The 26,046-nt window shown below is 45.3% G+C and overlaps 1 protein-coding gene across 3 annotated transcripts in view; it reads right to left on the reverse strand.

Annotated features, from left to right (window-relative positions):
* The window catches only part of ACVR1C (activin A receptor type 1C), a 77,072-nt gene that overhangs the window by 14,688 nt on the left and 36,338 nt on the right, over positions 1-26,046 (reverse strand). For 2 of the 3 annotated variants that reach the window (XM_073545657.1, XM_073545655.1), the window contains exons 3-7: positions 18,507-18,749; positions 15,956-16,186; positions 14,095-14,262; positions 13,723-13,879; positions 1,612-1,736 (exon numbers count right to left, since the gene is read on the reverse strand). In XM_073545657.1, coding sequence (XP_073401758.1) covers positions 1,612-1,736; positions 13,723-13,879; positions 14,095-14,262; positions 15,956-16,186; positions 18,507-18,749 — 924 coding nt within the window. The remainder of the gene's footprint in view (positions 1-1,611; positions 1,737-13,722; positions 13,880-14,094; positions 14,263-15,955; positions 16,187-18,506; positions 18,750-26,046) is intronic. The other variant, XM_073545656.1, reaches the window with a different exon arrangement.

Consider the following 26,046-nt stretch of genomic DNA (forward strand, 5'->3'; position numbering starts at 1 on the left):
TAGAGTACAAAGATTCCACATCCATGGTGGCCAGGATGGTTCCTTCTGGTAGAGGACCTATTGCTGCTAGTTTATTCAATAGGTCAGTTGTGTCCATCCAAAACACATAAAGAACTCTATTATCTATAGCCAAGCCATCAGATACAATCGTATATGTTCCAACCCCATGGATAGAGACAAACACCTTGGTCGCCTCAAAAAAACCTTTTTGAATCAGGGTTACCATCCAAGAACAATTGAAAACCAAATTACAAGAGCCACCAGATTGTCAAGGAATCACCTGCTACATTACAAAGCTAAAGAAGAAAATAACCGAGTGCCTCTAGTAGTCACCTACAACCCAAATCTGGAGGTGCTAAGGGGAGCTGCACGGAAATTACAACCTTTACTACAAAAAGATGCCCGATTAAAATCAATTTTTCCAGACCCCCCACTGCTGTGTTTTAGGCAGCCCCCAAATTTAAGAAGCATCATTGTCAGAAGCTCCCTGTCCTCTCCAACAGCTGCAGGAACCTTTCCTTGCAACCAGAAAAAATGTAAAACCTGTCCATTTATAATGACCACGGACAAGATAAAGATCCCCAACTCACATCAGGACTACAAGATCCCAGGTACTTTCACCTGCATTACATCTAATGTGGTGTACTTAATTATTTGTACTAAATGTCCAACTGGGGGTCTGTATGTGGGGGAGACAGGGCAAAAGCTTAGAACAAGGATGAATGCTCATCGTCACACAATAAGAGAAAAAAGAATGGATCTACCTGTGGCAAAACATTTCTGTATCCCTGATCACAGCAGCATGGATATGAAATTACTGGTATTGAAAGGTAACTTCACATCTCAGATAGAGAGACGAGTTTGGGAGTACAAATTTATGACGAACTTTGACACTCTCAGTGCTGGAATGAATGTGTCGCATGGATTTATGTCTTTTTACATCAATTAAGGAATTTCCTTTTAAAACCTTGCAGGGCAACACAGAACTAGACCCCAATCAGAGGACCATAAAACATCCAGACTCCTTATCTATGAACTGGTCCAATGTTTATATTTATGTTTCTCCCTCTCCCATATTGATAGTTCTGCTTCACGTCACTTGTCTTATCTATTGCATTTTTTCTAGGCTGTATTGTGCATAAATATGTGACTTCAGATTTTGTATTAGTCTAGCCTGATGAAGAGACCTGAGTAGTCTCGAAAGCTTGCAATGTATTACCATCTTTTCAGTTAGCCATTAAAAGGTATCAACTACTGAGGACTCTCAATCCTGAATATTTTGATACATTTCTGGTATTTATAGCACACAGCATCCACCTTCTCACCAAGGGAGCTTAAACCACCATTAAAAATATCCAAAGATATACGGCCATGTTTATACAAACACTTCATTTACCTTTCATTACGACCTACCGGCCACTATAGCATAGGCATAATTCCAAAGAAGACCCTATGACTAGGCATTAGCGGAATACCCTTAGTAAGCGTGTAGGATAAGGAGTTTATTGTGGCTTTCGATAATATTACGCAAATTTTGTAAAATAACAGAAACAACCTAATTAATAAATCAAATTAAACTAATAAAGTAAAAAATAAAGCGTAGATACCAACCTCCCACAGAACATCTCCGGGCTATTTCCCAGTATACTAAGCCCAGGGAGTAGATGTCTGCACATTTGAATGACTCAAAGTGCTGCATGCTTATCGAATCATCGAGTAATTCCGGAGCCATGTACCTTTTCATAAAAGAAAAACAAGATATTACGGCGGAAGATGGAACAAACGAGTTTAGAGAAGAAAGGTTGGAAATTGGATAAAAGCATTACAGGCTCTTCAGACACATATTAGGCAGATTGGATTCAGGTGCATTAAAGCCATTTTTTTTCTCGGTAACTTTTGATAACAATATAAAAGATTTTTTTACCAATAATAAAGACATCTAAAATTTACATTAAAGATAAATAGGGCTGTTTAGGACACAGCTTTTTTTTTTTTTTTTTTTTTTTTTGCAGATTGACCGAAAGTGCACGTGAAAAAAAAAACAAAACGCAGTATGCTCTAGTCTTTTTTTTTGTATTTTGGATGAGACTTATTAAACTGATTTTGGTCTTGTAAATTGTATTCACTGCTGATCAATAAGGATGACAATATAGATGAAAAATCTGACTCTTTCTACGGCCATGTGAATGTAGCCTACTAGTCTTACTACCAACCTTACGCATCAGGGGAGGCTCATCAACTTTCTTTTAAGATACTTATTCTTGGAGCATTGAACTGAAAAAATTGGAGTGCTTTACAATATATGTAAACAGATATCAAAAGTTTATTTACATAATTAGAGAATATTACACAATAGTTACAAAGTTTCAACAAGGACAAAGAACCTAGAAAGAAGCCAAAAACTAGACAAACAATCACTGTATGATCACAGTGGATGGTAATGGGTTATCCATATATAGAGATAGGAAAGAGTCGTGATCAATTCTTATGAAGGAATATTAGGTTCTTTTAAACACAGGTTGTGCATCAGAATTGATCACGACTCTTTCCTAACTCTATATATATATATATTACCCATTACCATCCACTGTGATCATGTGGGGAAGGTGACTTGACGGACAGACTTGACTGGAAGTAGGAGGGAACGGTTCGTGCACTATGGACGGAGATTGACAAGGACAGTAGGGTGATAGCTGGGAAAGACAGACAAGAGAGTGCAGTACCTAGAAATGACCACAAGATGGCAGGGGGGAGTAGTTCAGGACTCAACAGCAGCTTAGGGCTTGAGAAACGCTTAGTCATGGGGGCGGGGAGATAGGAACCCAGGAGGGGAATTCCTGGTGAGAGAGGGGATAAATAGGACTGGTTGGGGTTCCAGGCAGGCTAGTCCCGGGAGGAGCTCAGCAGAAGACAGAGAACAGCGAAGAGCTCGACTAGGGGACTGACAGGAAAGAGACAGTCAGGGGGGTGGCCCTGACCCGACGGACCGCAGGACAGACGAGGTCCCGGGGGTACCGATTGGACAACGACCTCGGGCAGGTGAAGCGCTGGCGGTAGACTGGTCTAGGACAGCCCCAGCGAAAGATCCGCGAGGGACGTTACTTCGACTGGAGGAAAGGTGCAGGTACCTGGGCCTGGAGACGGAGAACTGTAAAGAGGCTGCGGTACGTGGTTGTGGTCGTCAGGAGGACGACAAATAAAATCCGGAACTGTTACAACTGAACTCTGCCTCCGTTTTGTCCTTGCTTCGCCTGTGTCGTCCGGACGTGGTAAGCAGTGGACCACCCCCCAATCCGGCCCCTTACCACAATCATACAGTGATTGTTTGTCCACCCCAGGTTTTTGGCTTCTTTCTAGGTTTTTCTGTCATTGTGGAAACTTTAGCAGAATATTACACAATATTTACAATTATGTAAATAAACTTTTGTTATCTGTTTACATATATTGTAAAGCCCATCATTTTTTTTCAGTTTATATTCTAGGAGTTTACAATTTGTTACATGTCCCAGTGAAACACAATATGGGGGCAGATAAACTAGTTTTTTTCTTAAATGTTCCCAGCCTTGCTGAGATCTAGTTACTGTCTGTGAGTTTATTATTAATCTTGGATCACTGATGGATCCTGATAACTTGCCCCATATGCCATCACTTAGCTGCAATACCAGATGCAACCTAGGGTCAAAAGTGGCGCTGTTTCAAAAAAAAAAAAGAAAAAAGTAAACTCTCTTTGGCTACTACTGCAGTTTCATTGGTTACAGTGACTGGTTCATAAACATCACAAGGAGTTATATGGCAGACACATTTTTTGGGCTCAGAAGCAGTTTACTCATACTGAAAGTATTGTGGGCAAACGGCAAAAACATCAGATATCGACATAAAAAACTTTATAGAAATTGCAACCGAATGCAGGTTTCATGGCATGATCTGTGCAGAGGCCATGAGTGGAAATCATCTACATGGGTCTGACTGTCTTCTCTGCCTTTACTCGGGTTTCCTCCACACTCCAAAGAGAAACGAAACTGAATGTAAAGTGCTCGTCTGTGGAGAATGTAGACTGCACCATTTTTTTTTTTGTCTACTTTTGTGTATTTTTCGCCTGCTTTTCATTTTTTTAAAGACATATTTTACGTGTTCATCTGTTTGTTTTTCTTCATTCACCACTGCGTGCGACATCAAAAAGTGCAACTTTTTTTGCAACATATGCAACTTATTGCACTAAGAAGTTGCAAAAAATAGTAAAGACCTAAAATAAAGGCTGTTTTGGTTTTGCACAAAAGTCATGAACTGCAAGCGCCATTTTGAGGAACCACGTGCAAAAAAAGAAAAGGCAACGAATACAAAAAGACCCTTAAGGCCGGTTTCACACGTCAGTGTCTCCGGTCTGTGTGGTGACAGTTTTCTCACTTACTGGAGACAGTGACACACGTAGATTCATTCAAATGAATGGGTCTATGCACATGTCAGTGTGTTTTCACGGACCGTATGTCCATGTGCAAAACACGCAGACATGTCCGTTTTAGCACGGGCCGCAAAACGTGGTGCACACGGAGAACAGTGCACACTGTCCTCCGTGTGCACGGCTGGCCGCCAGGGAAGTAGCTCTACTGTAAGCCGCTGTTCGCCGGCAGCAGGTGATGAACACAGCTGTCATCCATTCTCCCCTGCTCTGCCGGTGAGCAGGGGAGAATGAATGAATTAAAAACTGACCTGCTGTGACCTCAGGACCATTGGAAAATGCAAGTGATGAGGTCACAGCAGTTCAAGCTCTGATACAGTGACCTCATCACTTGCATTCTCCAACAGTCCTGAGGTCATAGCAGGTCAGTTTTTCATTCCTACTCGCTCGCGGTGATCGCAGCAGAGCAAGGGAAAACGGATGACAGCCGGCTTCACCACCCCCTGTTGGGGGACAGTGGCTTACAGTAGCGCTTCTTCCCCGGTGGCCGTCCGTGCGGTTCTGATGCGGCACATGGGTGGCATTCGGTTCCCACACGTGTGCCGCACGTAGTACACATACAGACACATGGACACTGATATCTCCGCTACCGTTTACCGTACTGGAAATATCAGGACGTGTGAAACCGGCCTAAAAGACTGAACGCTGACATCAGTGATGTTACCTACAGTACATGTGCCATGGGCCCGATTCATTATTTGTGGGGGCTTTTGCCTTGTGGTTTTTGTTGGCTTTTTTTTTTTTCGTTCCAAATACTTCAAGGCGTATGCGGTTCGTGACGTGAATTTTGCTGAAAATTTAAAATGCGTTTTAATTTTGCCTTTCACCTGTTTCGCAACATTTTAGTTGCTAAAGTGTAAATTTTGCACGAAAAACACATACATGAAATTATTCCAAGCAGGGCTTAATTGGAGCACATTCGTGAAAAAGTTTGCCTCTTTTTAAACCATCTCAATTGATGGAAAAGCCGAAAATATCTGAAAACACCAAACCTCTGACTACAATGGTGAGCATAAGTAGAAAACAACTAACCAGGAGAATACGTATAAAACACACTTTTAAAAAGGCGTGAATGAAAAGAATTAGGCGAAAGTAGTATACAGGTGAAAAACATGGATTTTTGTGAGTACTCACCGTAAAATCCTTTTCTCCGAGACGCTCATTGGGGGACACAGAGACTGTGGGTGTGTGCTTCTGCCGTCTGGAGGCTGACACTAAGTATACAAAAAAAGAGTTAGCTCCTCCTCCGCCGCATACACCCTCGTCCCCAGACCGGGCGTAACTCAGTTTAGTGCATAAGCAGTAGGAGAACGCGCCTTAAATTCAGGCAAGAAATTATACGTCTGGAAAAGGGACCACCCTGATCCTTACATAAGGATTTGTATAACTCAAAATAAGCAAAAGCCAACTGGCTAGTAGGGTGGGTGCTGTGTCCCCCAATGAGCGTCTCGGAGAAAAGGATTTTACGGTGAGTACTCACAAAAATCCATGTTTCTCCTTCGACTCATTGGGGGACACAGAGACTGTGGGACGTTCTAAAGCAGTCCCTGGGCGGGATCTTAGCTCACCCAATCCATGCTATTTTGCGCCCCTGATTAGAGGTGCGCAACTGCTGCCTGGAGAATCTTTCTTCCCAGGCTTGCATCCGAGGATGCCTGGGTATGTACGTTATAATGTTTGACAAACGTATGCAAGCTGGACCAGGTAGCTGCTTTGCACACCTGTTCCGCTGAAGCTTGGTGTCGCAGTGCCCATGAGGCACCCACTGCTCGAGCCGAGTGTGCCTTGATCCCTGCCGGAACCGGCGTGCCACTGATTTCATAAGATTCTTGGATCGTCAGGCGAACCCATCTGGCCAAAGTCGCTTTGGACGCAGCGAGCCCCTTCCGCCGCCCTTCTGGGATCACGAATAGAGAGTCTGTCCGGCGGAAAGGTGCTGTCCTTGTCACATACCTCCTAAGAGCTCTTACCAGATCCAAGGTGTGCAATGCCTTTTCTACCCTGTGCACCGGTGCCGGGCAAAACGAGGGTAAGACAATGTCTTCGTTGATATGGAATGCAGAGACAACCTTCGGCAAGAAGGGAGGAGCTGGCCTTAAAACTACCTTATCCTTATAAAAAGTCAGGAACGGCGGTTTACAAGATAAAGCCGCCAATTCCGAAACCTGCCTAATAGACGTAATAGCTACCAGAAAAACGACCTTCCTGGACAGGTAAGGTAAGGAGACTTCTTGTAACGGTTCGAAAGGAGGCTCCTGAAGGGCCCTGAGCACCAAGTTCAGGTCCCATGATTCCGTCGGCGCCTTATAGGGGGGTACTAAATGTGCGACCCCCTGCATAAACATCCTAACCTGCCAGACCGAAGCGACCTTTCATTGGAAAAGCACCGACAGGGCCGAGATTTGCGTTCTGAGCGAACTCGGAGCCAATCCTGCGTCCAGCCCTGCCTGCAGAAAAGCCAGTACGTTGGGGATCGAAAAAACCAGAGGAGCCACTCCGCGATCCCTACACCAACGGAAAAAAACTTCCCAAGTCCGATGATATACTCTCGCCGAGGAAGGCTTTCGGGCACTCACCATCGTGGCCACCACATCGCGCCTGAATCCTGCCTGTGTTAACAGCCAAGATTCAATGGCCACGCCGTCAAACACAGGGCCCCTAAGTTCGGATGGTAGATCGGCCCCTGGGACAGCAAGTCCGGCCGATCTGGGAGACGCCAGGGTACGTCCACCACTAGCTGAACCAGATCTGCATACCAGGCCCGCCGAGGCCAGTCTGGGGCCAGCAGAATTGCTGGAACCTTCTCTCTCCTTAACTTTCTGATGACTCTTGGAAGCAGAGGTAGCGGGGGGAACAAGTACGGGAGACGAAACTGGCTCCACGGAAGCACCAGAGCGTCTGCTGCGATTGCCTGCGGGTCGAGGGATCGAGCGACGAACCTTTGTACTTTGGCGTTCTCTCTGGATGCCATAAGGTCCACGTCTGGTGTCCCCCACCGTTGGCAGATCTGTTGAAAAACCTCGGGGTGCAGGGACCATTCCCCTGCCGCGACCCCCTGTCGGCTGAGAAAATCTGCCGCCCAGTTTTCGACTCCCGGAATGTGCACCGCTGAAATTACCACGTGGTTCTTCTCGGCCCAACGCAGTACCAGCCCAACCTCGCGCATGGCTGCTTGGCTGCGCGTGCCCCCTTGATGGTTTACATACGCTACTGCTGTAGCATTGTCCGACTGAATGCGCACCGGCCGGTGTCTCAGCAAACACTGAAACTGTTGCAGGGCCAATCGTATTGCCCGTATCTCCAGAATGTTGATCGGGAGAATTACCTCCCGAATGGACCACCGCCCCTGGGCTGTGTGACTCTGGAAAACTGCTCCCCAACCCTGCAGGCTTGCATCGGTCGTCACCACCAACCACTGTTCCGGGGGAAAGGGTTTCCCCTGGACCAGAGACGAGTCGCGAGTCCACCATCGGAGTGATCGTCGGACCAGCGGAGACAAATTGCACCGATGACTGAGGGATAGCAGCCTTCGGTCCCATGCTGACAAGAGCGCATGCTGAAGTGGACGGAGATGGAACTGGGCAAACGGGATTGCCTCCATCACTGCCACCATTCTGCCCAACACACTCATGCCGTACCGGATGGATCTGGAGCCCGGCTGTAGAAGGTTCCGTACCCCCTGTTTGATACTTCGCGCCTTGTCCTGAGGGAGGATCACCAGCCCCCGGGAGGTGTTGAAAAAGATGCCTAGGAATACGATTCTCTGGGCTGGAACCAAGGACGACTTGTTCCGATTGATCAACCAGCCTAGACGGGCCAGGGTATCCAGCGTGATACTGACATTCTCCTGGCACGCCTGAAACGACGGCCCCTTTACCAAAAGGTCGTCCAGGTAAGGTAGTACCGTTATGCCCCAAGCATGCAGGATGGCCATAACCACCGCCATTATCTTCGTAAAGACTCTGGGAGCAGTGGCCAGACCGAAGGGCAGAGCAACAAATTGAAAATGTCGCCCTCCGATCGCAAAACGCAGGAACCTCTGGTGTGGAGGAAAAATCGGAATGTGCAGATATGCATCCTGCACATCGATCGAGGCCAGAAACTCCCCTGGATCCATGGCTGCAATGACCGAACGGAGGGATTCCATCCGGAACCGCCTGACTCTGATGAATTTGTTCAGGATTTTTAGATCTAGTACTGGCCTTACTGTCCCGTCTTTTTTGGGGACCGAAAACAGGTTGGAGTAAAAACCTTGTGTCTCTTCGCTTTTCGGCACTGGGACAATGACCCCGTTGCGCTGTAGCGTCATTATGGCCTGTAACAAACCCTCTGCCTGCGATTCTGTTCCGGAAAGCCGGGAACGGAAGAATCGCCGTGGCGGGAGTCCGACAAACTCTATCTTGTACCCGGACGATATCAATTCTGCCACCCAAGCGTCGCGTGCCACTGCGACCCAAACGTGGCTGAACCTTAGTAGGCGTCCGCCCACTCTGTCGTCCGTAGGTACGAAGCGCCTCGAGTCATTTTGCTGGAGGCTTTTGGGATCTGGCCCCCCTCGTTCTGGGCAAACGGCCTCGGCCTCTACCCAGCGGATTGGCTCTGTAAGAGGTTTGCCTAATCTGACCATCATTTGCGGAGGTGGATGCTCTGGCCGAAGTCCCCCTCCAGGGGTTACGAAAGGGCCGAAAACGCCTCTGTGTCTGCCCGAATGCTGGCCAAGTCCTCTGCTGCGGGAGGAAACTACTCCTCCCCCCTGTGGCTTCTGAGATAAGCTTATCAAGCTTCTCACCGAACAACCGATTGCCCTGAAAAGGCAATGAGGTCAAGGATTTTTTGGAGATAGAATCCGCTTTCCACAATCTCAGCCATAATGCTCGCCTAACGGCGATCGCATTTTCTGCTGCCACAGCAGAACACTCGGCCGCGTCCAGAGAGGCGCTGACGAGAAAATCACTTGCCCCTGATATCTGATTTGTCACCTCCAAGACCTCCGCAGGCAGATCTCTGTTTTGGAGGGCATTATGCAGAGCGTCCGCCCATGAAACCATGGCCTTAGCCACCCAAGTAGCCGCAAAGGAGGGGGCCAGGGCCGACCCCGCTGCCTCATACACCGAGCGGGCAATCCCCTCTATAAGGCGATCAGTTGGGTCCTTGATAGAAGAACCGCTGGGTATCGACAATAGCGATCTTGATGCTAAACGTGATACCGGTGGGTCCACTACTGGCGACTCCACCCATCCTTTATGGAGTTCAGGAGGAAACGGATACTTTGCTTGCAGCGTTTTTTGCATTGCAAAACGCTTATCCGGGTGTTCCCTATGTTTCTGGACTAGCTCCTCGAACTCCGGATGCGTGGCAAACCTTCTATGCGGTCGCCTGGTCTTCTTGAAGGAGACCTTGTGACCTGAGGCCGTGGACACATCGTCCTCGATCTCTAATGTCTGGTTGACTGCCTCAATGAGGCTGTCCACCGAGTCTTGGTATCCCAGGATTTCTGGATTCCAGGCCTCCTCCTCCTCCTCGCCCTCATCCTGCTCGCTTCCTGAGCTCGGCGACGGGGAACGAGATGCCCTAATATCCGCCGCCGAAGCCCCAGAGGGCCCGGCCGACGGGGAAGAGCTCTCTTGCCATGAGCTTGTCTGGTGCTGGAGCGGCCTCTAACGGTCGGAGGGTCCTGAGACGTGGACGAGCTGTCTTCCGCTGGCAGACCACCATCCTTGTCCCTGCCCGGGCCTCGAAGAGACTCAATTGCCCTTGTAAGGGACATCATAGAGTGTGATAAAGACACCGCCCATTCTGGGGGGTCCTGACCTCTGGGCTCTGCAACAATGGGGGGCTCCTGGGCTCGCTCCGACTCGCAGGCTTCACAAAATTTACCCGGCTGCGCCTTAGGCAGCCTGACCCCACAGGAAACGCAAACAGCGTATAGGAAAGAGTGAGCTTTCCCTTTGCCAGACATATTGCAAGGTAGGGTAGGAGGAGGAGGATAACCCCTTCCTTGACTACTAGTGCGGCACTCGAAACGGGGTTGCACTCACCCACCGGTAATGTCCCACCTTGCATCTCTTCCACAGGGCGTGCGGCGTTACTCGCCGGGGCACTTGCGGCGCACTCCGGGAGATAGGCGGCGGCTTCCGGCCGCACTTCGGCGAGGAAATGTGAGGAGGGGGAGGGGGGCGGGAGCTCCCCGGTAACTGTGCGCGCCCGCCGCTCTCCTCCCCCGGAAGTTAGTGGGCGGGGCTTCCGGCTACCCCCGGAAGTCGGCGGGCGGGCGCGCGGAACTCCGGACCTCCCCATACAGCGGGGACCGTGGCCGCCGACGGGGCTTCTGGCCGCACTCCACGTGCGGCGTTCGAGGGAGGGGGGCGGGAGCTCCCCGGTAACTGTGCGCGCCCGCCGCTCTCCTCCCCCGGAAGTTAGTGGGCGGGGCTTCCGGCTACCCACGGAAGTCGGCGGGCGGGCGCTCGGAACCTCGGACCTCCCCATACAGCGGGGGCCGCGGCCGCCGACGGGGCTCTGGCCGCACTCCACGCCCATTAACAAAGGTGAGCCGGGCCGCCGTGGGGGCTCTCTTGTGGTGCTCTCAACCCCATCCCTGGGCAGGGAGGGGGAGGCTACTGCACCGGTAAAAACCTTGTGTCTCTTCGACGCTTCGATCCCTTGGCTCACCTGCGCCTCCAACTCCACCCCTGGTCTCACTACCTAGGGGTGGTAGGGGCATTAATGAATTCCCACGTTGCAGGAGAGGAACAACGTGGAGGATCACTCACACGTGCTCGCCCGTTGGGGTTCATGGGGAAACCGAATCCTCTTATCAGGATGCGTTGCCGCCTCTTTAAAAAATAACAAAGAAAAATGGTTGTCTGGGGAAAAGTCCCAGATGTGTCCCTCGGTGCGGGAGAGGAAACACGTGGAGGGCTACTCACACGTGGTCGCCCGTTGATGATTTGGGGAGATCGGACCCTCTCTATAGGATCCGTCGCCCCTATCTTATCTTCATAGAAAGGGAAGAAAAAAAAAAAAAAAAAACTAGTCTGGAGCTCCAGACTGCGTGTGCCTCCATCAGACACTAAGCAAAAAACTGAGTTACGCCCGGTCTGGGGGCGAGGGTGTATGCGGCGGAGGAGGAGCTAACTCTTTTTTTGTATACTTAGTGTCAGCCTCCAGACGGCAGAAGCACACACCCACAGTCTCTGTGTCCCCCAATGAGTCGAAGGAGAAACACCAAATACTAGACAATAAAAGGTGGAAATTCCATTATCATTTGGGCCCTATAGCCATTTTATCACCAAAGAAAGATATATTGTTAAAGGGGTTGTACAGCAGTAGAAAACTGTTTTCTGCAATAAACAGCGCCACATCTAATTTCAGGTTGTCAGTGGTATTGCAGCTTAGTCCTATCACGGGGGTAATCCGGCTTTGCTGTCATTGGCATCCAGTGGTGAATTGGGCAGGTGGCGCCTCGTCTGATGTGTGTGAGCAGCAGGTATCGAGCATCTGTCCCATTCTTCAGCCTATCACTTGCAGTGCGCCCATCTCCATCCCATAATTTTTTTTTATTGTGAACTATTTTATAAACTAAAATAATCTCACTGAAAAAAGGACAAATAAAATCATTATTCATATTTTTGGGGAGACTTATTCATTTTCAATATCAGAAATCCTATTCCTGTTTTTTTTTTTTTAACTGTGCTTTGCTCATCTTTTTAGGATCCATCACTGAATCTCCGCCGCTGCTTCAGGATTGTTATTGTCTGCAGTGCTGACGTCACATTGACAGCGCTGCAGCCAATCGGTGAGAGCTGTGCGGGTCAGCCCAAGCAGATGGCCCTAACCACTTAGAGCCCAAAGATTAGCTGCAGTGCTATTGATGTGAAATCAACGCTGCAAATGCTGACGTCGGAAGCAGCGGCGGAGACTCAGCGCTAGACCTGGAATGGTGAGTAAAGCACATTTTCTGGAACTCAAATACCAGTTTAGTAGTCACTCTGCTGCCTCATTACTACTCACTGCAGTCTGGTTGCTATGAACACCCGGCCTGACAACGCTCGGCTGTTTAGCGGGTTGTCAAGCAGCATTGTGCATAGAAACAAGTCTCTGATTCCTCAGAGCACAGATGGGACAATAAAGGCCCCATACACAATAGACTAACGTCAGCTAAAGCCTCTGCTACCCACAGGGTCGGCTGACAGTCTAAGTCTCGTTCACACTTCCGTGTTTCCAGTACATGTGCTATGCGGTTTTCTTCACAGATACAGCACAAACCCATTACAACCTGCTGTTCACATGTCCGTGTTTTTACACTGACCGTAGGTTCATGCAACACACATGAGATGTGTACATTTTATTCCGGCAGTACGAATGACAATGGCCAATACAAGTCTGTGGGTCCATGAAAAACATCTGTGTGCTGTACATATGCCGTCCGTGTGCCGTCTGTGTGCTGACTGTGCGCCGTCCGTGTGCCGTCCGTGTGCTGTCCGTGATTAACATTGCACAGTATAGGAGAAGATGTGTAATTTATTTATTTCTTCATCCATACCGGAAAAACACTGGTGACACACTGATGGTAAAAACGGACACACGGATGACACAAGGATGGAAAGCACTAATGACACACGGATGACAAACAAATAACACACGGATGACACAAGGATGGAAAGCACTAATGACACACGGATGACAAACAACACACGGATGACACAGGGAGGGAGAACACTGATGACACAAGGATGGAAAACTCTGATGACACATGGATGACATACTAATGGAAAACACTGATGACACACGGATGACACAGATGACACACGAATGACACAAGGATGAAAAACACTGATATATATAAAAAGTTAATTTGTGCTCAGTCAAATCTTTTCCTATATTCTTGCGTTTCTCTAGGATATGTCATCACCTTATTTGGGATCCCCACCGTTCGAGAATAAAGTAACACCTATCAGAATTGATTTATCTTTAAAGCCTGTTTTCAGCTTTTCCCTGCCCGACGGTGCCGTGGCCACCCGCCTATGCGATCACCGGCAGCACCATGGGGCCATCTTTGGTTTCCTGTGCAGCGATGGGTCGGGAGCAGCGCTGTGCAGAGAGGATTTTGCACAGAATGCGGCTAATATCCATTTTTGTTTCACTTTTTAATGCAGCCCGTCCATTCTCAAGGCTGGTGGTGATCCCCAAAGTTGGAACCTCACTGATCATAAAGTGATGGCTTGTTCTTGTAATTCCCCATCATCTCATCATACATTGGTTCTCACCTCTTGGTCCCCACTCTTGGATTTTGCGGGATGTCTATTGTGTTGGTAATGGAATCATGTTTCACTGCCAGTCCTAAGTCAGCGATGGCGCACGTCTCATTCTTCTTCACCAGAATGTTTTTGGATTTCAGGTCCCTGTGTGCAATAGCAGGTTTACCTGCAAATAGATAAAATCACTAATACATTAGTATCACAGAGGTATCATTGTATTATTGCTACGCCCCGGGCTCTCTCTTCATGTTACATGGATATATTAGCAGGAGGTCGATGATGACATTTTTGAAATTCAAGGAATGAGCAATTTAAAATCATAGATACTTTTGCCATTATAGAAATCAAAAAATGTTTTTGTGTTTTTACATAAGTACGTACCTCGAGTTCCAACTATTTCCATGTGAAGATGAGCCAGACCACTGACAACGGATAACGCCAATTTCATCATTCCCCCAATAGTTACTGTGCTACGATTCAGGAAATCATACAGTGAGCCCTGATCATGGTATTCAGACACGAGCCAGAGCTGCGTCCATGTGCCGTTATCTGCAAGGATAGATAGATAGATAAATATTAGATAGATAGATAGATACAGTCATATGTAAACGTTTGGGCACCCCTATTAATGTTAACCTTTTTTCTTTATAACAATTTTGGTTTTTGCAACAGGTATTTCAGTTTCATATATCTAATAACTGATGGACTCAGTTATATTTCTGGATTCAAATGAGGTTTATTGTACTAACAGAAAATGTGCAATCTGCATTTAAACAAAATTTGACCGGTGCAAAAGTATGGGCACCCTTATCATTTTCTTGATTTGAACACTCCTAACTACTTTTTACTGACTTCCTGAAGCACTAAATTGGTTTTGTAACCTCATTGAGCTTTGAACTTCATAGCCAGGTGTATCAAATCATGAGAAAAGGTATTTAAGGTGGCCACTTGCAAGTAGTTCTCCTATTTGATTCTCCTATGAAGAGTGGCATCATGGGCTCCTCAAAACAACTCTCAAATGATCTGAAAACAAAGATTATTCAACATAGCTTTTCAGGGGAAGGATGCAAAAAGTTGTCTCAGAGATTTAACCTGTCAGTTTCCACTGTGAGGAACATAGTAAGGAAATGGAAGAACACAGGTACAGTTCTTGTTAAGCCCAGAAGTGGCAGGCCAAGAAAAATATCAGAAAGGCAGAGAAGAAGAATGGTGAGAACAGTCAAGGACAATCCACAGACCACCTCCAAAGACCTGCAGCATCATCTTGCTGCAGATGGTGTCACTGTGCATCGGTCAATAATACAGCGCACTTTGCACAAGGAGAAGCTGTATGGGAGAGTGATGCGAAAGACGCCGTTTCTGCACGCACGCCACAAACAGAGTCGCCTGAGGTATGCAAAAGCACATTTGGACAAGCCAGTTACATTTTGGAAGAAGGTCCTGTGGACTGATGAAACAAAGATTGAGTTGTTTGGTCATACAAAAAGGCGTTATGCATGCGCTGTATTGTTGACCGATGCACAGTGACACCATCTGCAGCAAGATGATGCTGCAGGTCTTTGGAGGTGGTCTGTGGATTGTCCTTGACTGTTCTCACCATTCTTCTTCTCTGCCTTTCTGATAGTTTTCTTGGCCTGCCACTTCTGAGCTTAACAAGAACTGTACCTGTGTTCTTCCATTTCCTTACTATGTTCCTCACAGTGGAAACTGACAGGTTAAATCTCTGAGACAACTTTTTGTATCCTTCCCCTGAAAAGCTATGTTGAATAATCTTGGTTTTCAGATCATTTGAGAGTTGTTTTGAGGAGCCCATGATGCCACTCTTCATAGGAGAATCAAATAGGAGAACTACTTGCAAGTGGCCACCTTAAATACCTTTTCTCATGATTTGATACACCTGGCTATGAAGATCAAAGCTCAATGAGGTTACAAAACCAATTTAGTGCTTCAGGAAGTCAGTAAAAAGTAGTTAGGAGTGTTCAAATCAAGAAAATGATAAGGGTGCCCATACTTTTGCACCGGTCAAATTTTGTTTAAATGCAGATTGCACATTTTCTGTTAGTACAATAAACCTCATTTGAATCCAGAAATATAACTGAGTCCATCAGTTATTAGATATATGAAACTGAAATAGCTGTTGCAAAAACCAAAACTGTTATAAAGAAAAAAGGTTAACATTAATAGGGGTGCCCAAACTTTTACATATGACTGTAGATAGATAGCAGCTATATTCTTCTCCTACCTTTGTTGTCAGCAGCTATAAATCCGAGGATATTTTCATGTCTCAGCATCACGGTCTGATAAATTTCTGCTTCACGGAACCATGACCTTTCATCTCGAGAGGAGAATATCTTTACAGCAACATCTTCACCGCACCATTTTCCCCTCCAAACCTCTCCAAAACGTCCTTTACCGACCACTTCCTGAATAATAACCGTTCTGGCAATGGTTCTCTGGACAAGCAAGGGTAAACCTATCGAGAAATCAAGATGATATATTGCTAGAAATGTGCTGGATCAGTGGATGCTTTAAAGTGATTGTCCGTCTTTTAGCACATTGTTATTTTTAAGATGGAAAATAGTAAAAACCAACTCATGTCTTAATAAAGACTTATAACGGCTGGAGCTTTGTTCTACGATGCTCCAAATGTCCTCCAAACATTGAAAAGACTATGTGCAGCCTGCCTGCAGCAGCCAGTAGAGGGAGCCTACGAGCCGACCGCATACTGGCATATAGTGTCAGCGCCCTCTCGTGGTGGCTGCAGACAGGCAGCATTTGATTCAAGGGCGTCTCTCTTATGGTTCTCAGTGAGCTCGCTCTGACTGACAGGAGAATTTGTCTCTCTTCTATCTGTCTTTTTCTGGGCTGCTCTCAGCAGATTTATGACCACAGACCACATCAGTGTTGCCAAAGGTTCAGTTCTAAGGCCCCTGCTCGTCACCATCTAAACCTTCGGCCTGGGACACAGCTTTCAGTATCACATCTATGCTGATGACACACAGATGGACATCTCTGGACCAGATATCACCTCCCTACTAACCAGAATCTCACAATGTCTGTCTGCTATTTCATCCTTCTTCTTTGCTAGATTTGCAAAACTTAACATAGATAAAATAGAATTCATCATCTTTCCCCCATCTTGCTCAACCCACTCAAAAGACCTATCCATCAAAGTCAATGGCTGCCCACACACCCCCAGTCCCAGCTGCCTTGTGGTAACCCTAGACTCTGATCTCTCTTTCAAACCACATATCCAAGCCCTTTCCACTTCCTGCTGACTTAAACTCAAAAATATATCTCCCAAATCCACAGATTCCTCAACCATGAATCTGCAAAAACTCTAGTGTATGCCCTCATCATCTCCCGCAACCTTCTGCTTTGTAGCCTCTCCTCTAACACTCTCGCACCCCTCCAATCTATCCTCAATTCTGCTGCTCGACTAACCCACCTGTCCCCCGCTATTTCCTGGCTTCTCCCATCTGTTAACCCCTGCATCGGCTCCCCATTGCCCAAAGATTCCAGTTCTGTCTCCTCCACATATCTGTGACCTCGCCTCCTGATACTTAAGGGCCAGTCACACTAAGCATTATCGCTAGCAATATCGCTATAACGCCACTGGTTTTGTGACGTAGCAGCGATATTGCTAGCGATATCGCTATGTCTGATACTTACCTCCGACCGGCTCCTCCGCTGGTTAACGCTGATCGCGCGAGAACGGCCTGGACCGTTTCTCCTCGTCAGCTTCCTGCTGGGCTTCATGTGGCGCCAACGAGCGACGCGTGGATGCGGGCGGGAGGACGTCTTCATCGCCTCGTCTGACAGGTAAGTAGCGACCGCCGACCGCTGCTATATCGCTGGTGAGATCTGCCTGTGTGGCAGCTCACTAGCGACCACTTAGCGATGCACCAGCGATCCTGACCGGGTCATATCGTTGTCGGGATCGCTGGTGCATCGCTAAGTGTGACAGTACCTTTACTTGCATGCTCCAATCCTTGCAAGATCTCCTTCTCTACGCCCCTCTTATCTCCTCTTCCCACAATCGCATACAAGATTTCTCCCGCACATCCCCCCTACACTGGAACTCTCTACCACAACTTATCAGACTCTCGCTTTACCGTGGAAACCTTCAAAAGGAACCTGAAGACCCACCTTTTCCAACAAGCCTACAACCTGCAGTAACCACCAATCCACCAAACCGCTGCATAACCAGCTCTACCCTCGCCTACTGTATCCTCACCCATCCCTTGTAGATTGTGAGCCTTCGCGGGCAGGGTCCTCTCTCCTCCTGTACCAGTCGTGATTGTTTTGTTCAAGATTATTGTACTTGTTTTTATGTATACTCCTCCTCACATGTAAAGCGCGATGGAATAAATGGCGCTATAACAATAATAAATAATAATAATAATATAATAATATTAATAAAATTCAAATGGTGCAAAATTTTTACTGAAACCCAATTGCAAAAATTATTTTTTACTCCAAATACATGCATTTAAATAATTTTAAAATATAGAGTTGATACTAGAGTTAAGCAAGAAAGATTAAAAAAAAACCTGGTTCAGCAACTACATAGAAAGACCGTATCCGCCAGACCGGAGCCTTGCGAACCTCCTCATACCTGCTGGCATCAGTGTCGCCTCTTCTGATTAGTAGGCATACATGACGTTATTTATGCATCCCGCTGAGTCTGGTAGTCAGAAAAGCCAACTGAGATGACAGCCGAGAGGAGAGAACTCATAGACTTTTTAGAACTTTTTTGCTTGGCTAGTAAGGATGTAGGAGATTGAACTTACCAGATCCAGATCCTGACGTTGACATATCGTATATGAGATCTTTCAAGCATTTCCCATCTGGGTCTAAGTTGCATTCTGTTAACGGCTCCTCTATGCACTGCCGCCGGGTTCTCTTGTAGGCACCGTACCGCCTTTGACAGGTGTAGACTGTAAGCATAATGGCTATTGCCAGGACACACATTGGAATGGTGACCATAACCCAAAGCTCCACGTGACTGAAATGTGATGGACTTGTAGAGACTGCTGATTAAAAAGAAAATGCAAATGATTACTAAGAGTATAGCAGTGCTTAAATCAGTAGTTTCACAGGAATCTACAACATATCACCTTCACTTGTCACTAGGGTCACAAGTATTAATTTACAGGCTGCATAGTTAGTCCATCAATAGTCAATGCCTGAACATGCAGCCTGCAAAAAACGCTAAATGCTGCCACTACATTATGAAAATCGGTCATTTCCTAGCAATATGCCACCAATGTATTTGATCCGATATTTACCAGGAGGACATTGTGCCAAAAAAAAGTGTATGTCACTAACATGAGCAACCAAGATACATCTCCACTCCACTGTACAGGCACAGACATTGATAATGATGGTGTAATTTCTCCACATCAACCTGCAGACTCCTAGGGGCAGATTCATTAAAGTGTTTATTGTCAGAAAACTGGCATAAAACGCTTTGAAAAGTCATGAAGTCATTTGGAGGCGCTTAAAGTGAGACAGGGCATCGCCTCTCAAATTCAGCGGCATTTCTTATACTAGAAATGTCACTCCAACATACACCATAATTTGGCACATCTCATTCCTGGAAAACATGAGCAAAGCTCCAAAAGGCCGCGATAAAAGGTCCACACAAGATATCATCTTTTATCGCGGCCTTTTGGAGCTTTGCTCATGTTTTTCTGTGTCTCAGTATGCGATAGGTCACATTATCCTTATGAGTTTTCCCTATATATTGCGCTATTATGTTTGATGGGATGACAATTTGTCACTAGCATGCTATTAATCACATCTCATTCCTGCACGACCTTCATGAAAACTGGAGTGTCAGACCACTGGTGTTAATGAATCAATGCCCTAGTGTTTTTCCTTCCACGTTCCACTACTTTAGATCCCCCTAAGCTTTCCACAGCCAGGAGCAATTGTGCTCTCAGGATCTATGACAAAAGCAGCAGAACAGCCAACTATGTAAAGGAGATGTACAGACTCTACAACAACAAAATAGTCAATTTTTAAAAAGGAAGTTTATGTAATTTTGCAATTTTGATGCAAATGACAAAAAAGCTCACTTTATATTCAAAGGGCTCATACACATTGCTGTATTAGAGGTCCAGAAATAGGACTCATAGAACTCTATGAATCCAGCGTTACACAGGGTGTCACGTATAAGAGGAGCAATACTATAAATTACATTGCTCTATTTCACTTTTGGGATCAGTGTCTTCTCCATAAGCCATTGCTATCTCCCTATCTGTACTATTGTGCTGTACAAAGGCTCCACAGAGCATGGAGCTGTCAACAGTCCAACATTTGCAATGATAGCCTTAATTTTTCAACATATTCTTATTGTTCATGGGATGTCCCTTGCTTAAAGGGGGATGGGAGGGGGCTTATGGAAGAGAGCAGCATGGTAGCTCAGTGATTAGCACTGCAGCGCTGGAGTCCTGGGTTCAAATCCCAGCAAGGACAAAATCTGCAAGGAGTTTGTATGTTCTCCCCCGTGATTCCTCCCACACTCCAAGGACATAGTGATAGGGAATTTAGATTGTGAGCTCCAATGGGGACAGTGATGCAGGTGTCTGTAAAAGCGCTGTGGAACATGATGGAGCTATTTAAGCAAAGCATAAAGAACAAATAACGGAGCCCTTAACCCACAAGTGGGCATCCCCACTATGTTTTGAGATGTTCCCAGGATAGTCAGGGTAGGGGACTGAGGTGGTACAGAAACAGGTCTATGACACCAACAGCCCCATGTAAGAGTGGCACACTGTGTGGCCTCAAAGTAAAGTGACATACGGCTAAGCCCTAAGCTAAGAAATCAAAATGTTCTGGTTTTAGAACTCAATAAGAAAACGCTTCAAAGATTCTCCTGTTAGTCCATTCCCCATTCCTGCAAAAACTAGTACACAAGGTTTCATGCAGAAGCGAAGCAGCCCAGGATCAGTGGCCGATGCCAAAAAAAACGTAGACAAATACGGACACTTGTCATTGGAGAGGATTGTGAGAAGCCAGAGGAAATCAACTCAAAAAAACAATTATCCCAGCAGAACATTGTGTCCGCTTTACCTGAAGCCATACTGAGTGTCAGCTCTGCAAGGGTTAATGAAGCAGAAGCGTGCGCTGCATTACACTCCGCAACTAGATATGATCATTGACGGACAGCTGGACGGGGTTCGGCCATTCCTGTTTGTATTTCATAAGCAACGTATTGGGAAACACTGATCACTGTGAATAATATGGATGTATAAAGAGCCACGGAATAAATGGTGCTATAATAATAAGTAACGAGTTCTCCTACGTTATCCACACAAGCCACAGTAGCACAGCAAGTCACCCGCTACTTTCTGGAACACAAGCATCCTCTACTGGACATCAGAGGTCATTGCATCCATGGCGTTTCCTCCCGTGATAAAAGATTCTGTTTGCTCCATTATCTAAATACCATGAGCAAAGCGGAGCGTCCGGTTATCATCTTTCCTGGCGTTCAAGAACCGCAGCACATGTCGTCCGATAATGACAATCAGTAGCATCAATGAGAAGTTCACGTATTTGGATGTCAGGCGCTGCTGACACTGACATTGTTCTGTTAATTGTATTTACAAGAAAAAAAAAAGTTTGTAGCAGATAGAAATACCTGGTCGTAAAATTATTTCCGCCGCACCACAACTGCACACAATGGGCACATTTCCGGAGCTGTATGCGACAAAATTCTGGCTCAACGTGCACTAAAAAAAACCGTTATACACCGTGCACCTGATTCATTATGTATTGTGCCTTGTCAGAGAAAGAGGTGTGATTTAAATGATAGGAAGCGTGGTATGGGGGAAAAATTATTAAAAATATTTTTTTAAAAAAACCATAATATTTTGCCAAAATTTTGGTACAACAAACTGGTTTAATGTAAGCCAATCACAAAGTGGCATAAAGTTAAAGAGTTTGTAAAGAACTACAATACTGATAAACCATCAGCAAAATCAGATCTCCGGCGGTCCGAAACCCACCTATCATATTCGGAGCTAGAACGGCACAGCTCTGCACACGGTGCGGTGGTTGTTCTGCAGGGAACCGCAGCTCCGACCACATTCACTTCAAAGGGAGCTGAGCTGCACTACCAGGCAATGTATAAAGCTGGGCTATAGACCCATATACCATGTAAATCCAGTTGCCGTGGGACCTCTTAAGAACTTATTATGGGGGTGCCTGGTCACTGATGTGATAGCTTCTAAACATAAGCCATTAATATCATAGTGCTGGACAATCCCTTTAAGAAGCTAAAAATCTGCCCCAATGTGCCAATAATATTGTCATCTACAGCACCCCTATAATAGTGCCATATGCAGCTGTTTTCTTTTAATGTTATCATTCAGATTATAATAATCCCAACACGTTGCCCATATAAATGGCGCTCTGTGTCAAATTTCTGCCGCTGTCTTCTTCAGTACATATATGTTAATGCTATGGACAGACATCTTTGACATGAAAGTCATTTTTTCATTTGTTAGTGCAATTTTATTAAATAAGGATAACCCCTATATTCACTATGCAACCTTAATTCCTTTATTCATTTCCAGACCTCTCTGATATGCAGTTTTCAGCTTGATCAAAGATTCTTGTAGGATTGTCTCTCCCAGTAATATAGGCTGGATGTGAGATCTTCTGTCTTCACTTGCTTTTAGGTATGAGAACAGCTTCTATCCTGCACTTATTTATGTGATTTCCTCGATATCTATAGCTTTCTTTGCTTTCCATTAAACTTTAGATCCTTTCTTACCTCTTCACTGTAGATCTATAGTGACACTGAGATAAGGGAGGAGAGGGCAGACAGAACAGACAGGAGCACGAGGTCTGACAGATTTGTAACATATTTGCAGATTGTGCAGTAAGATAAAATATTTTTTTTTTTAATGAAGAATATTTGCTTAGCTTTGCATCTAGGAACACAAATAAATAATTGAAAAAAAAATCTGTGTGTTTTTAAAGGGAATATGTCAGCAGACTTTACTATGTAATCTGAAAGCTAAATAATGTAGGGACAGATACCCAGATTCCAAAGATTTATCACTTACTAGTCTGTGTTTTGCTATTTCAATAAAATCAGTGTTTTATCAGCAGGAGATTATTACTAGAGGACTAGGTGTCTTCTGCCTCCTGGTCCAACCACGTCCCCACCAATGATTAGCAGCTTTCTGTCAATATACAGTGTATGCAAAAAGCTGTCAATCAGTGGTGTGGGCGGGGCTATACACAGCTCAGCATTCAGAGCTCTGCTACATCTGCAGCAGAGAATCCTGTGATTCTATCACAATCGCTGCACCCAGCAACTAAGTGATACATCACTGGAATCAGGGTCTCTGCCCCTACATCATGCTACTGTCAGATTACATAGAAAACCCTGCGACAAGTTCCATTTAAATACTAGCTGCTTTACAGCCTCCATTTACATGTTCTTTCTCTTCTTGTGCAGATCTCTGTAGTTTGAGATCCACATTCCGGAATTCAGTTGCACAAAAGCAACTAAAGTTTTTTTCTAGGCTAAGTTCACACATTGCATTGTTGCAGCTTTTTTTTATTGCAAATTCAAAGCTGCATTTTACAGTAGCAGCAAAAGCTATGAGATCTCAGAAATCTCATGCACACACACTGTTTTTTTTTTTTCTGACCAAATTGGAAACCTGCTGCATGTCACTTCTTTCAGCGTTTTTTCACCCATAGAAAGCAATGAATAATCGCAAAAAAAATGTTTTTTGTTTTTTTTTGTTTTAAAGTAACTTCTTTACCACCCAGCGAGCAGCTTTCGCCTGCAGAAAAAAACGCAGCAAAAACGTCACGTGTGAACATAGCCTAAGAGTGAATTCACACACAGTGGGTTTGTTGCAGACTTGGACTGTTTTAGTTACTTGAATGGGGCTTGCAGAAATCCATGCACAGGGTACAAAAGTAACCCCATTCACTGATATAAAATTGACCTTCTGCCTTACAAATTACTGCAACAAATCAGCCAAATCTGCAACCATCACACTATATTCTATAAGAAAATTGGAACAGCAGAGCTAAGAAAGTTGTGATGTGCAACCATGACGATATAGCATCAAGCTCCCAGTAGGGGTCACTGTTCCATTATGTGGATGGTGACCAAATTACAGCTATCTTATCTTGCAATGCGTATAATGAGGTTAGTATTGGCTTCCTCAGTGATTGTGCTCCTGATGACAATGAATTATCAATATCTGTGTTCCCATTCTGCGCCCATAAATCTTCCAGTGAGTACTTATTTTGGAAAGGTTCCCACAATGTCAAGACTAGTGTCCAAATTTAGCAGTCTCCTCCTTCTGTTCAGTAGTAGTAGTGCACCTTCAGCATGCGTTAAAAGTCACGTTAAAGGAGTTTTCTGGATTTAACACAAATTTCTGCATTTACTCTATCTAATCCAAGATTCCCAAATCGTGGCAGGGTGTAATGTGCACACTGTCAGGATTCCACTCTATTTCCAACTCGAGTTGGGGTCCCGTGACCGCTCGTATTTAATTTGCATACTTTGTAGTCAATTGTTTAGAACAATCCAAAATCCAATCCAAGATCCAATTTCTTTTTTTATTCTTCTGGCAGAGCAGCCATATGAGGACTAATTTTTGCATGTTAGTTTTTATTAGCTTACATAGAACTTTTTGATTGCATTCTTGGTGGGATAGTGCGGTGACTGAAAAACAGCAATTCTGGCTTTTTAATTTTTTTATACAGCATTTACTTGGTAGGTTAAATCTATATTATGAAGGATTGTAGTTTTACCAAATCTGCTTATTTATTGTTATTTTTGTGGTGCAAATAGGGAGTGAGTCAAGATCTTAGTTATTTGATCATAACTCTTAAATATTAAATACAATGCTTTCGATATTTTTTAAGCTTTTTTAATTACTTTTTACAACTCCTAGAGGACTTGAACCTGCAACAGACTATTATAGTACAGAGTAAAAACAATTAATGTACCAAGATGGTGACGATGTGTACCTGCAGCAGGCGGCTGCAAAGGCTGCAACAACGGTATGTCCACTCCGAGTGCAGTAGTGAGCATGTGTGTATATAATGCTCCAAACAGTATTATGGGTCCCATACACTGCCCCAAACAGTATATAATGACCCCATATAATGCTCCATACATAATAATGGGCCCATTATATTGCTCCATATAGTATATAATGGCCCGATATATTGCTTCATACAGTATATTGTGTCCCATATAATGTTCCATACAGTATAATGGGCCCCATATATTGCCACATACAGTATATCATAACCCCATATATTGCTCCACACATAATAATGGGCCCCACATAATACTCCATATAGCATACAATGACCCCATATATTGCTCCATACAATGAGTCCCAAATGTTGCTCCATACAGTATATAATAACCCCATATAAGGCTCTATACATAATGATGGGCCCCATATAATGTTCCATACAGTATATAATGGCCCGATATATTGCTCCATACAGAATAATGGGCCTCATATATTGCTCCATACAGAATAATGGGCCTCATATATTGCTCCATACAGGATAATGGGCCCCATATATTGATCCATACAGTATATAATAGTCCCTTATAATGCTCCATACAGTATAATGGCCCCATATATTGCTCCATACAGTATATAATAGCCCCATATATTATTCCATACAGTATAATGGGCCCCATATAATGCTCCATACAGTATAATGGCCCAATATATTGCTATATACATAAAAAAAATAATCAAATACTCACCTCCCCTCGTTCCTTGCAGTCTCTTCAGCGTCTTGTGACTGTACTGCTCGGCAGAGGGTGCGCTGTAGTGATGTCATTGCCCCCTCTGTCCTGAGACATCACAGAGAGTCAGAAGATGCTGTAGAGACCGGGGAAGCATGAAATGGGTGAGAGGAGAGAATTTGAGGGAGAGGCCCGGTGCTAGCGCTCTGTGCCAGTGTCCCCGATGGCGAGTGGGCCCCACCCGTTAGTCCAGGGTCTCAGCACTTTGCCAATGTGTACTAGATGATGCCGGCCCTGGAGGAGGTGTCGGTCGTACACAGTATATGAGATAAATGCGAATGTGATCTTTAGCCTCACTCTTCATCCTATGGTATAAACTGTACTCATTATCTCCCCACATCTCTGCATTTTCCACCTCCATGTACTATGTCTGATCCAACATAGGGCAATGTCCACACTGATAAGAGCCACTGTGCTGGGCAGACAGGTAATGAACGGGCTCCATGGAAAGTAACAGCACTAAAGCCTAATTCTTCTTGAAACTTTGTTACATCTACAATAAAAATTAA

The sequence above is a fragment of the Dendrobates tinctorius genome, unplaced genomic scaffold (genome assembly GCF_039654945.1).
Source record: "Dendrobates tinctorius isolate UK_male_01 unplaced genomic scaffold, ASM3965494v1 ptg000143l, whole genome shotgun sequence".
NCBI lineage: Eukaryota > Metazoa > Chordata > Amphibia > Anura > Dendrobatidae > Dendrobates > Dendrobates tinctorius.